This window comes from Epinephelus moara, chromosome 14 (genome assembly GCF_006386435.1).
Source record: "Epinephelus moara isolate mb chromosome 14, YSFRI_EMoa_1.0, whole genome shotgun sequence".
NCBI classification, from domain to species: Eukaryota; Metazoa; Chordata; class Actinopteri; order Perciformes; family Serranidae; genus Epinephelus; species Epinephelus moara.
This window is the reverse complement of record NC_065519.1, coordinates 5,583,898-5,597,106: the sequence shown is the minus strand read 5'-3', so window position 1 is coordinate 5,597,106 and position 13,209 is coordinate 5,583,898. Positions and strand designations below refer to the sequence as shown.

The following is a 13,209-nucleotide window of genomic DNA, read 5'->3' as shown; positions in this document are numbered from 1 at the left end:
TCCACAGGAGACCCCATTAGGTCTCATAAGTAACACGCCATCAGAGGCAGTTTAAAAGGCTTCCCAGCATCCACAGTTTATCATCTCATCCCTAATTTTACACTAGACAGAAAATTTTCTGCCTTTTAGTCTGCCATAAATGCCGAGCTGACCCGCTTCCTCTGCCTCTATCCCTGCAGTTTTAACACTGACAGTGACGTCTTAACTGCAGTGAGGAGTCCTGCGTTACTAGTCACACCATCCGGAGACCACACCTGCTTTCTGGAACGCATGGCAGCTTCCTCCAGAGTCTCAGCCGCCTCAAACTTGCCCTGCCGCCTGTAGAGGGCGCCCAGGTTCTTCAGGGTGGTGGTCACTGTGGGGCTGCGAAACAAGCAGGAAGAGTTCATGAATCATTTTGGAGAAAGAGGAGTATTTTCACTTATTTAGAGATGGCAATATTTAATATCTAATACTGAACTCAGTTTTTTTGTTCTTCAAATTTGTTTAGATATAGCAGCAAAGCAATGTCACATAGAGGCTTCTTCTTTCTCTCATTTAACTCAAATATGTCTTGCTTTGTAAAAAAAACAAAAATCCATAGTAAATAACAGAACAGAGATCTGACAGTAGCTACAGTCTGAGATCTCAAGACTTAGTTTTGTTGTCTGTTCCTAGTGCACGGACTGATCTGGGAAAGAAAGCTTTTATGTGCTCTGCTCCTCTCACTTGGAATCACCTTCAAAAAGAGTTGACATGACGTGAACTGGTCTCTGCCTGATTTTAAAGCTCTCATAAGTACAAAAATACAAGGATGATAAAATCAGTTGGTTCTTGACATTGTGTGAAGGGGCTCTCTTGGAAAAAAGATTGTTGATCTCAATCATACAAACCTGTTTAAACATGGATTCAATTAAAGCAAATACAAAATAAAAATAAATAAATTTGATTCTATATTAAGATCTGATCCCAGACCAGCAGGACGGAGTGTTTCTGTCAATAGTAATTTGTTTGTAGAGGGTTCCTAGTAAAGAGGTGTTACATTTAAGACTCTTTTAATGCCACTCGCAATGAAATGTAAGACCAATTTTACAATCACTAAAATACAAGAAATAAAAAAAACATCAAACAACATCTATTACTTCGGGTTAGGGACAATTTAGCCTAATGTTTATTGTAACATAACGTGACTTTTTGGGAAAATACCCATTTGTTGGCGAGTTTTATTAGTGATTTGTGGTTCTCACTCTGCATGTGGGATTACACTGCCTTGATTCCCATCGTGCCGAGGTTGAAAAACTTGTTTAATAGCCAATTTTAGTTTGATCTGCACATTCCCATGTCGCCCAGGGTACAGTGACAGCTAGCTAGCAGAAAGTGGATCCTCTGCTCTGAGCATCCCGGCCAGAAACAAAACATGAGTGATGTTGGTTTTGCTATCCTGATCTGTGTGACATCAGAAAAATGATATATAAAATCCTACCTCCCATGTCTTGGCATTTTTAAGACTTTTGAAAATTCTGATTCAAGACATTCTAATACCAATTAAGACCTTATTTTTGGATTGATTAATTTAATGCCTTTTAAGACTTTTTAAGGACCTGCAGGAACCCTGTTGTCCAGGGCAAACCACAATAATTTCAAAGCGTAATACATCACACTGGGTCAGTGTGAGTGGTCAAAAGATGAAAGGACCCAGATAAAACGTAAAATTTTTATAGCAAATTTCTGAATGATTTCACCTCTTCAGGCCTCTAAAAACAATGTCAAGGAAAAGGTCATGTTTTGGTTCAACTGGTCACAACTAGCCGTCATATACAACCAAGAATGAGGGGTTGAAAGTAAACATTACTTTGTTTTAAAGTGTCACAGACAAGAGACATTAGGAACCACTGGTCCACAAATTATGAGACACAGACCAACTGTTTGAGAAACTCCTGCTGTGAACAGAGCAGTGTGCTGCTTTAATCATTTATGAACCTGCTGTTGCACAGACACATTTGAATACATTTACAATCCTTTGTTTTCTGCTCAAACACTGAATTCATCACACAAACTGACCTGTCGACTTTGCAGGCTTTGTACCAGCCTCCATATTCTCCAAAGGGTGAGCCGTCCTTCTGTTTCCCCTACGACACAGAACTCAGGTTCATTAGTTTACGACAAAACTGCTTCAAGGAAACCTACATGTACTTACATGAACATTTTAAGTCTGGATAAGAAGTGCAGACCCATGAACTGAGTAATGAAGCAACTCGCACATTAAAAGGATGAAAATTAACCCATTTGAAAACTAAACGCTTCTTTTTTTTTAATGCCATCAAAGATACCATGAGGGGGTGTTTAGTGGTGGGATTACAGTTGAGTCAGGATTCCTTCCCTGAAACCTTTTAAAGCATGACGGAAATAAACTCGGGGACTCACGCCATCAGCACTGGGTGGTTATTACAGAGACTAAATCTGCTAATCCAACTCTTTGTTAAGTCAGTCCTTCCTCTTCCATCTTAAATAGATCATAAAACTGTCACAGCAGTTTAATGCTGCCGTCTGTGTGACTTAGTATGTTGTTCTCAATGTGTCCATTTGACCTGATCTGGTGTTAATAGATGTAAAAATTAAATGTGGTTAACCACTGAATGTGTTGGAGTCTTTTACTGTTACATGAGACTTTTTAAAGAAACTACAGGGTTAATATTAAAACACTTACTCATTAAAATGTGTGTATGTGACAAACAAATTGCTAGAATTATACAAGATACAATAAACATACTGAGGGAAACTGTTGTTCAGCAGTTGCAATGTAAAGTGGGAAAGATTTTACTAAGACAGATTTTACTTACCTTGCTTTGTTCCTCTCTCTCCTCAGCATGCATCCATATTGGTTTGTTCTCATCTGCAGAGAAACACACAGGAAGAGGTGAATCAGCAAAGACATTCGCCGAGATAAAACAGCAGGAGAGAGGGCGAGTTTTGAGAAGTAGGGTTTTTATTTTTCAGCTGAAAGGTCCTTTTTGTTTACAGCTACCAAAATGTTAACAGCAGCCTGAAAATATTAACCTTTACATTAGAGGAGGAGAGCAGCGGGGGCTGTCAGAGAAGCACAGACTTGTTTGTGTGTGGATGAGAGGATACTGGTGGAAATGTCCAAAATGTAAGTGTGTGTGTGTGTGTGTTTATTATCGAGCCACATGTCATACCATCGACAGATCCGAACTCCCTCTCGTGAGCGCGGGTGAGGATTTCTTTATACAGAGTTTCAGCCTGCTTGAACTTGCCCTGCTTCAGGTAACAGGATGCCTGAGGAGCACAAAAAAACAAGCGTTAAGAGTCAGCGTGACACTGAACAATAGGTCCTAAACTAAGTCTGAGTTTATCTGACATGTTACACTGAGAAAAATAATTAAGATCAGCATTTCAGTAAGCAAAACAGGTCATTCTTATCTAAATATACCAGTGTTTAAAACAAGATTTCATAGCCAAAATGATAAATTGAAATGGTACTGCTGCGATAAGTGAATTCACTCACAAGGATGAAGTAAATCTGAACTATTTTTTTGTCGAGCTTAATTCAAACTCTGATATGCCGTCGTGACAGTGCTGACCTTTAGAGGGAACATAGAGCATAGAGTCCAAAACAAAGGAAGCTATCGTAGCTTATTAACTGAGCTGCACCCTCAACTTCTATTAAGTATAAACTGCTACACAGATGTGTCTTTGAATAAACTGTGGGAACGTATTGTCCTGTTAGCGGCCGAGCTAGTTACAGAGTTTAGCCTGATAACTAGCTCGGGGAGTTTTTCCCTCCTTCAGGAACACTTTATTGAATGAAACTACTGTATGTGCAAGCTTGAGAAAAACACGCCAGGAGGGGAGTAAAGAGCACGCTGCAGACAAAACTGAAAGAAGCTCTGAGGACTGACTTGGGCTAGCATTGCTGGCGCTAATGCACCCACTATGGCTAGTCTCGAAGTTATCTTCTAGCACCACATATTTCATGAAGATGCAGAGATGAATTTTGCTGGCTGCATTTCTGAAGTGTTTATTTTCATTTGAAAGTTAACTGAGGTTGTGCCGGTGTATACATTTTCAAATCGGTTTGATATGAAGCCAAACACCGGACCAGTGTACCAAATTATATCACCAGGTGTCACACTTGACTCAGCAATTACTCCTGAGTGCACCATGATGATAATGTATCTTAACTGCGAGCTAGCGTCTGACTAAAACGTCTCATTGGATGCTCTCTGCCGACACTGAATCCAATAAATATGCACTCTCTGTTATGCTATACAAACAAACCACATACGATCAGCTGTGCGCACCGCTTCCATCAGCTTTAAATACAAAATGTTGCCATACTGTCGCAGTTACAGCTTTCTTAAGAGACTAAACTCTTGACTGACAACACAAAGTGGTACTAACATACAGTAGGACTACACTTCATCACTAAGGAAACACAGTTTAAAGTTCAGCATGAACTGTAGAACACCATTAAACCTTTATTTTTGTTATTAATACACTAAAATACTCATAACTGACTAAAGCAGCTTTCATCCATCAGTGAAATACTGGCCCAGCTCCGCCTCCACCCTTCTCACCAGGTTGTTCTTAGTCTTGGCCACGTTGGGGTCGTCGGGGCCCAGTTTGGTCTGGTAGATCTCCAGCGCTCTCATGTAGTAGTACTCCACCTCCTCGTACTTGCCCTGGTTCTGACACAGCAGGGCCAGGTTGTTCAGCTGCTTGGCCACATCTGGGTGGTCCTTCCCCAGCACCTGGGACAGAAGCAAGTGGAGAGAGAGGTTAAAACAACAGTCTGAGTTTTAGAGGACAATCTGTGTCTCACATTGGGGCCATTTGGTCGACAGCTCTTATTAAGGGTGAGAAATTACCACCAGCCTGTAGCCATCAGGTGCCTGTGAATCTCTGGCTGTAGCTGGTACCCAGTTATTTTCGCAGTTTCACTCATTTCTAAAACAAGCACAGTTTGCAAAAGCTGTGACCTCTGTGCCAATTTTCAGCCTCCAAGGGCAAAAACTGGAACATTTTTGTGAACTGACGAAGGTGATAATTGTTCAGGACTATCAGCTAATATACCTAATTCACAAGTGGATGGAAAACTTTAGAATTCACTAAAAACTAGTCAATGATACTTTTACTTCATTCTCTGAATTCCCCCAGCGTCATCCTGCGGGTTCAAATGTGTAACCCAGTGTGAATCCTAAATATTTAGTGTCGTAATTTTGGATTTTCTGGAAGATAAAGCTGTCTGGAAATCTGTTAGCCATCGGGAACATTTGTTACATCTCTCGCCAGGTTGCGTTGACCCTTGCACTTACTGCTATGGTTTGTTTGTAATGTTGCTTATTTTGAAATTAAGCCAGAATCTAACATGAGACACATAAAAATCTCCCAACAGCAGTGCGCCACATTTTGCATAATGTATGCTACTTAAGACCCATAAATTTGGGTCACCAAATTGGGAATTAAATCAGTAGCTGGCGCTCTTATTTCAATATAACCTGCTTTCTAAACTACAGAGATGTTTCCTGAAAGACTTTGACCTGTAGACTACTGACCTGCTTGATTAAATAAAAGCTGAGTACAGCAGACAAACACAGCAGAGCAAAGCATGGCATTTATCACAGTAAACAGTATCCCTCTCTCTGCACAGAGCCAAAGCCCAGACTATTTATAATCTTCATGTTTAGCAGAATCCCTAAAATAACAGGAAGATACAAAGGTTTGGAAAGGAATAAAAGGTTCTGTAATTTATGTAATGACAACCATCTGGGGGATGAATATCATATATTCCTATATTTGTAAACCACCTGTCCATGTTTAAAATTATATTACTGCAGACAGATAAATCAGGACAATATACTAGATGCTTTTTTGAGTAATGTTCTGCCTCTCTTTAAATGACTCAGCTTGTGCTAATGATCTATTGTAGGTGTTTACCTTTGTATTGCTGTCTTGGGTCATATTTCATACCACAATTGATGGTCTAGAGTAAATAAATCTCAATCAAAAGAAGCTGAACCGTCATAAAAAAAATTATGCCCAAGTGGCTGTGGTTAAATTGTTGCAGATATGAGAGCAGTGTAAGCTTTTCCTGTGTGCTGAGGAGGCTTAACGCCATTGCAGGCGAGTGTAGCAAGCGTGAAAGAAATGCAGGAGGATCATTAAAGACGAGGTGGCAGCGAGGGTTTTATCTGAGTCTGACTGTCCAGCGATGAGAGGGAGATCAGAGAGAGACGGAGGACGAAAAATGCAGAGTAGAGAGGGAAAGAAGAGGAGACGAGCTGAGACTTCGAATCTCTTCTGTTTTCAAAGAGGATGAATGAGGAGGGAATGTTAAAGAGAAAAGAACATTAAGTCAGAGAACTCGTACTCTGCTGGTTATTGCACTGAGAAATTACATCATTAAAAACTCTGGGTAAAGAGGGACGTGAACAAAGGGAGGGCGGAGGACACATGGAGAAAGAAAAGCAATCGGTGTGAAAAGTTAAAGAGTATCAGAGATGAGCGGTAAACCAAGTAGCTTGTTGTTTTTCCTTGGGGGGATTTCAGGCTTCAGATTATTGCGGTGTGAACGTGTAGGAGGTCTGAGATCAAACCCTCACAGGATCATCTTCCTCCCTGTTGGAGACTGACAGCCTCTCGGTGTCTGTGATCCACAGGATGATGCAGAGCTATTTACCTACAGTATTCTCTCAGTCCCGGCCTCCCACGCCTCCTCCTCCGCAGCCTAACACATCTGACAGCTCTCCTGTAAACATCGTTAGCTGGAAAAGGATTGCCATAAGCCACGCGTGGCGGCGAGGTCTGGGTCGCTGAGGAATTGATCGTGTTTATTGATGGATGCCATGCCTTCGAATACCAGAAGTGCTGCAGTCTGAGGTGGTTTCTAGGAAGCTCTTTGAAACATTACTTTCGTCTAAAATAAGGCTGGAGAGCCTCTACTGACAGAGTGCTGACTCAATCTGTTGTACCCAAATGTTTACTGTATGTGGGGATTTCTGAGAAATTCTGGGATTGTTTCTGTCCCTCTGACGTACACATTTCAACAAAGACGTCAGTGCAAAGACAGACAGCAGTGAATAGGGCTTCACTTTCTTATTCAAGGACATTTGAGAAGAAAAGAAAACTTGTAGTTACACAATAGTCAGGTTCTCTGCTCCATTAAACTGACTTCACTTGTTTAGTGCTTCAAGTTTGAGGGGAACTTTGATAAGCTGTTCAGAAAAGATAACCAGTGTTGGATATTTCAACTTCTGCTAATTTTCATTAGAGAACTTTGCTTCTATTCTGCACAGATTTTGAGACAGATTTTTATTCTTTTGTTGTATTTTAAGGATACGGCCAGCAATATTATATACTTCTGTTAATGTCAACTGATCTAATAAAAAGACCAAAATCAACAAGCATTATCTCTTGATGCTTTCCAACTTCCACAGCCTGTCTGTGTCACTCAGGCCACATCCACACTGATACGCTTTCATTTTAAAATGTGTAACTACTGCTACATTTACATCGAGTGTCCACACTACTCCGGCATTATGTAACTCCTTAAACGGAGACTTTAAATAGTCATGTGATCTACCTTTTCAGGCGTGTTTGCATGGATGAAAATCATTTTAGAAATAATGCTAAAACACTTCAGAGTAACGGAAATCGTTTTCATTTCAAAATGCTGTTTTTAAATGAGAGTGTATTAATGTGGATGTGGCCTCAGCCCCGAGCCCACTGGTTCCTACTCATGATATAAATCTTTAAAAGGTCAATAATGTCAGTATAGGGGCGTCGGTGGCTTAGTGGTAGAGCAGGCGCCCCATGTACAAGGCTGTTGCCGCAGTGGCCCGGGTTCGACTCCAGCCTGTGGCCCTTTGCTGCATGTCACTCCGTCTCTCTCTCTCCCCCTTTAACACTTGTCTGTCTTATCAATTAAAGGCTTAAAAATGCCCCAAAAAATATCTAAAAAATAATAATAATAATAATGTCAGTATAAAAAAGGCTCAGTGATTTCCTTAAACAGCTGGTCACTGTAGTTGTCATCAAAAATTACTCACAGAAAGTCAGACTGGAGAAAATAGTGCATTTGTTGAAGACTATTTTCAGCAGCAGATTAATCCACATTTGGCGCTCTAGTGAGACTTTGGAGCAGCAGGACAATGTGGAGAGAACTGAGTCAAAATAAACAAACAAAACATCACAGGACTTGTGCATTTAAAACATTTACTGTGTCTTTCAGTTGCTGTTGCAGCGTAGCTAGACAACTCATGTGAACCTTTCTTGGACTGCATGAGGAGCACTATGGCAACTGTTCAATACAGCATCAGATCAGGACTATTCATCCAGAAATCACACTGGATTCAGCATCAAAATGTTTTCAATTCCTCTCAAACAAACTAACTGAATAGTCAAAAGCTTCTATTCCAGTTTATATCTTCAGCACCTCATTGTCCCTGATACCCACCAAACTCACTTAGAAGCTGAGCTTTCCCGAGCTTCTATAAAAAGGCAAAACTGCAGGAAGAACGAATCCCTCCGATTCAGCAACTCTGCAGCAGCCACATGCCTGCGCAAGAAAAACTCAAATCTTTCAGCTTAAGCAGGAGCATTATCATCCGACTTTAAGTAGCATAAGAAAAAAAAATGGAATCGCTCAGCTTAACCAAAGCTGACGTCTTATTCTCAGAGGAGCGAGAAGGAGAGCGAAGGAGGGTTTTGTTCAAAGGCAAGAGCTGAGGACAGATACACAGCAGTGAGTACAAAAATGTTTTCTGCACTTTCAGGATTGCTGAGCAGCACCTTTGTAAGCACCAAACTAGAGGTCAGACAAAATACTGATGATCTCCTCTGAGATATACAGGCTGTCCCGTGATATACATCTTAGAACGATACAAAGCGAAGGGAGATGAGCAGGAATGAGTCAAGGGAGAACAATGTGAGTCACTTAATGTGAAATTTCAGTACTCAGAACATCAGTTAAGAAACATAGAACTTGTGTTTCTTAATCATTTGGTCAAACAAAAGAAAAAAATATTCAAAATCAACCTTAATAGCAGAGTTTGGAGAGCTGCTCTGCCTTAAGTTTCTTGCAGTTTTTTTCCCATTAAACTTATTGCGGTCAGCTAAAATTTTTAAGGTCATGTCCATAAATTGTACAATATTGACGGTGTGTTTACATGCATATTTGTTTACATGAGAGTGTCACCAACATTTTAGCCAACAAGACGCCAGAATGAACAGCTGGGTTTTTCCTTCCATTACAAAACAGTGCCTGAGCCTAATGAACAGAACAAAACAACTATGCTGAGACATGGTTGCTGTCATTACTGGTTATTTATCTTTTATTTATTTAGGATAGTTTTTTCCCCACATACCAATTCCAAATATCTATCTGTCTGCACATGTATGCAGAATCCGTAGGCGACGAGATAAGATCTTGGTATCAGAAGTGTTCTAGTTTCTGTTTGCAGTCTTGACCAAACACGTTTGAATGGCAGGTAAACAGATCATGTGGAGAGGCAGAATGCATTACAATACATATTACCATTACATCAGTGGCATAAAACTGTCTTAAAATGACAACATCATTTATCGCAATTATTTATAGAACAATATATCGTCTACAAAAAGTAGTCATCACGAAAAACCTATTCTTATCCAAGCGAGGGTCGATGGACACAGGGTGTTTTACACTGCACAAATTGTAAAATTGAAAAGGACATCCACTTTGAACATTAAAAAAAACACCAAGAGACAGTTTTAAACCAACTCATGGAGTTTTAGTACTGGCATTAGCACATGCTAGCTAACTACCGCTGATAAACTGAGCTAGAGTTGTCAGTTTACCCGTCAGCTAGAGATGAGAAGTTGATTTTGTTTACTTCTGTGTGAAATGTTCGACCCTTTGTTTAAAAAATAAGTAAGAATTTCGAGTGTTAAATCTGTCACAGCTATCACTGTGAACCGCTAAAATGCAACGGCGAGTGTTTGTCCTTCATTCTGCTGCCTTTAAATCCAGTGACTCATGGGAGACATCTTGAGTGAAATATTCAGTGCTTAGTGTTTGACTCTGTTTCTGTTCCCAAGTAGGACACAGAGTTTGTCTGAAAGTGAAGTGAAAGTAAACTTCTGAGTTTTAAGCCTGGTGAAGAAGAAAAACTGACCATCTGTTGGCTGCAAGTACGATCTCAGCTTAGTTGGCTCTCCTCTCATTTGTTTAACTCCCTCTGAATCAGTTTTGTCATGGTGCTGGATGACCTTTGACCCACCTTTTCTCTGATCTCCAGCGCTCTCTTGCACAGAGGCTCTGCTTCCTTGTACTTTCCTCTCTTCCCATAGAGGACGGCCAGGTTATTGAGGGTGGCAGCGACCTGACAGGAACACAAACACATTTATTATTTCACTGTATTCATGGCTGGTAATGAGCCTCAATCATCTTCACCCAAGTGCAACCGCAAGGCTCCGCCACAGCAGCAAAGTGCCATTGATCTGGTGAGAGAGTAATTATCGAGGAGGAAGACATGCGGAAACAGGAAGTGATTATGATGGGGCTGTAATTTGATCCCAATCAGATGTTTCATGAATCTTGTACACTCAGGAGGAGGGGGACTACAGAGGCGCCTGGGGGTCACCTCTGATCTCTGATTTAGACATGCTCTGGTGACCATGTGGGCAGAATGGGAAACAAGGAAGGAGGGAGGGAGGGCAGAGGGGTGAAGTGATTGGAGGAGGGGGAGTTCTGATAGAGGGAAGGGAGTGTAACAGGAAGAGAGGGACGGAGGGCAGAAGGAGAAAGCTACTGCACTCTTTTTCTAACTTTTTCCGCTACATTATTCCTTAATTTGACTTTTTTCCTCAGCATGATTTATAATAGTTTACAAGCAATCGCTCTAAAAGATGAGGATTATTCATGGCAGCCTCACGAACACCAGAGAAGAAAAAGATCTTGTTTTCAAGTGCCTGAGACACACTGCTGCAAATCATATGATTCTGCTGCAAAGTTGATGAATCGATCTTTAGCCTGAGGTGTTCTTATGAACTATTCCCCTATTTTTTCAACCCGCAGTCCGTGGTTCTGTTTGTCTGTGACAGTGCTGCAGGGCATCCAGGAAAGATTTCTGAAGTAAGACACTTAGTGTGTGCCTTATTACATTATTTCCTCAAGACACAGACTGACTATGGTTAAAGGTAAACTATGCAGGATTGTTGGTTAGTGTTGGTAATATGCTCTCCAGAGAAAGTGAAAGCCAACCTCAGATTCACTCTCATTTGGCGTTTCGCTTTGCTATATTTGTGTTTTTTGTAGCGTGGTGTCTCTTGGACGCTTGCTGCTTAGGGTCTGGCACCCTGTGGGGGTACATGCCCTTGTCACACACCTCTAGTGGGTCATAAGTGATGACAGATAGGGTTTAGTTCTGTATGAGTCTGTACATTGTTTTTTTTTTTGTTTTGTTTTAGGAAAATCCTGTTTTGCATACATTAAAATAAACCTGGTCCTCATCCTGCACCTGGTTTGAACAAGCTGCTTGACATGTTCATTCAATAAAGTACAGTTGTGAGCTAAAATGCCCTTTGAAACCATTTACGGTCCAATACACAATCAATATATTTGAAAAGGACAATTCTGGTCAGCATAAAGCCTGAGACATGACATGGCTGGTGTAGAGAGATGTAATGGGGTATATCTGTTCTTTCACTCACACATGTTGTATTCCTCCACAAACCAGTCAAGTTTCTCTTACAGTTTACATCCATGTCTGTGAAAACATGAACGCTTCACATGCATCTTCCGGATCTGACCAAATGCCATTGTGTGAAATTTTGTCATGACCAGCGTCTGAATGCTTGAGTTAGGTTGTTTTTGAGGTCACACTAACCTTGACCACCAAAATTTAATCAGTTCATAGTTGAGTCCAAGTGGACATTTGTGCCAAATTTGAAGAAATTCCCTCTGGGCATTCTTGACATATTGCGTTCACAAGAATGGGATGGATAGACGGACGGACCACCTGAAAATGCAATGCCTCTGGCCACGACTATCGCCCGCGCAGAGGCATAAAAATGCAAGGCTTATTGACTTGAATGCGGCTGAACATTTTTCATGCATAGGTGGAGTGACAGCAGAGGGAGTATTTCAGTCAGCTCCAGCAAACAATAATGATTGAGAGACACTGAGCTACCCAGTGTTTAACTGTAGTGTTTGCTACGTCTAAAATTAGTTTACATGTCCAAAATCAGATCAGGTCCAGGTTTGTTCTCCCCCCTTTGCCAAGTTTCCCTGTCATCACCCAGCAGATACAGAGTCCCCAGGCAGCTCTCTCTTCAGGAGGAGCCCACTCACGAGATATTTCAAAGTGCTGTTTGATGCGTAGGAAGAAACCACAATCACAGACTCCTTGTCTCTGACCCTCTCGTCTCTGGGGACACAGCTGAACTCAGCTGGGGGCTCTTAACCATTTCCATATGTTCCCCTGCAAGACTACAGCCTATCCAGGATCTTAGTTTAATAACCGATCCACCTTTCACACTAGCTTGGGCTCTTTACCTGGATCAAGTTTTCATAGCCAGGAGTCACCACGCCAAGGCCAAACCTTGACATGCCATTCAACTGGCAGAGCCCCAGACCACCCAAGCTCTTAGGTAAACATGATGTAGGTGTGTTGGTACACGCATAACCGGCGGAGTTCAAACCTGATTCAGGCATCATTAAGCAGAATTCAAAATAATGTTTCTTAATGAATACCTGGCTCTCATAAATTTGGATTAAGTTCTCAATAGTGAACATTTAAAATCGGGTAAAGAGAAGAAGAGACAAAGATTTAGAAGATTGGAAATACTACAGAAGGAAGAGACCAAGAGGCAAAGCGATGGATTCAAAATGACAAATATGGTGAGAGGAATCAGTGTAACAGGTAACTGCCGATATTGTTGCCAAAACTCTGATTTTCTGATGACAAAAATCACTTCCTTGTGGAAAGAAGGATCAGGTCCTGGTGACAGGATGAGAGGACAGAGGTGGGAGTGCAGAGGGCTAACCTCAGTTTCACAAAGTGGAGAGTGATGGAGGTCCAGACAGTGGAGACACAGGCCTGCTGGGGTTAACACAGTTAGTCGCCCTGCTGTATGTTCACAGGCACACTGACTATCAGAGGTTAATAGGGTCTGAGAACAGGAGCAGGTCAATTATTTATGAAATCTACTGTGTTGACTGTGATCGTC

The 13,209-nt window shown here is 41.3% G+C and overlaps 1 protein-coding gene across 7 annotated transcripts in view; it reads right to left on the bottom strand.

The window, feature by feature from the left end:
- Nucleotides 1-13,209, bottom strand: part of klc1a (kinesin light chain 1a) — a 62,378-nt gene that overhangs the window by 25,868 nt on the left and 23,301 nt on the right. For 6 of the 7 annotated variants that reach the window (XM_050062758.1, XM_050062755.1, XM_050062759.1 and 3 more), the window contains exons 7-12: nucleotides 10,260-10,361; nucleotides 4,578-4,751; nucleotides 3,177-3,276; nucleotides 2,820-2,872; nucleotides 2,041-2,108; nucleotides 255-363 (exon numbers count right to left, since the gene is read on the bottom strand). In XM_050062758.1, the coding sequence (XP_049918715.1) occupies nucleotides 255-363; nucleotides 2,041-2,108; nucleotides 2,820-2,872; nucleotides 3,177-3,276; nucleotides 4,578-4,751; nucleotides 10,260-10,361 (606 nt within the window). The other variant, XM_050062761.1, reaches the window with a different exon arrangement.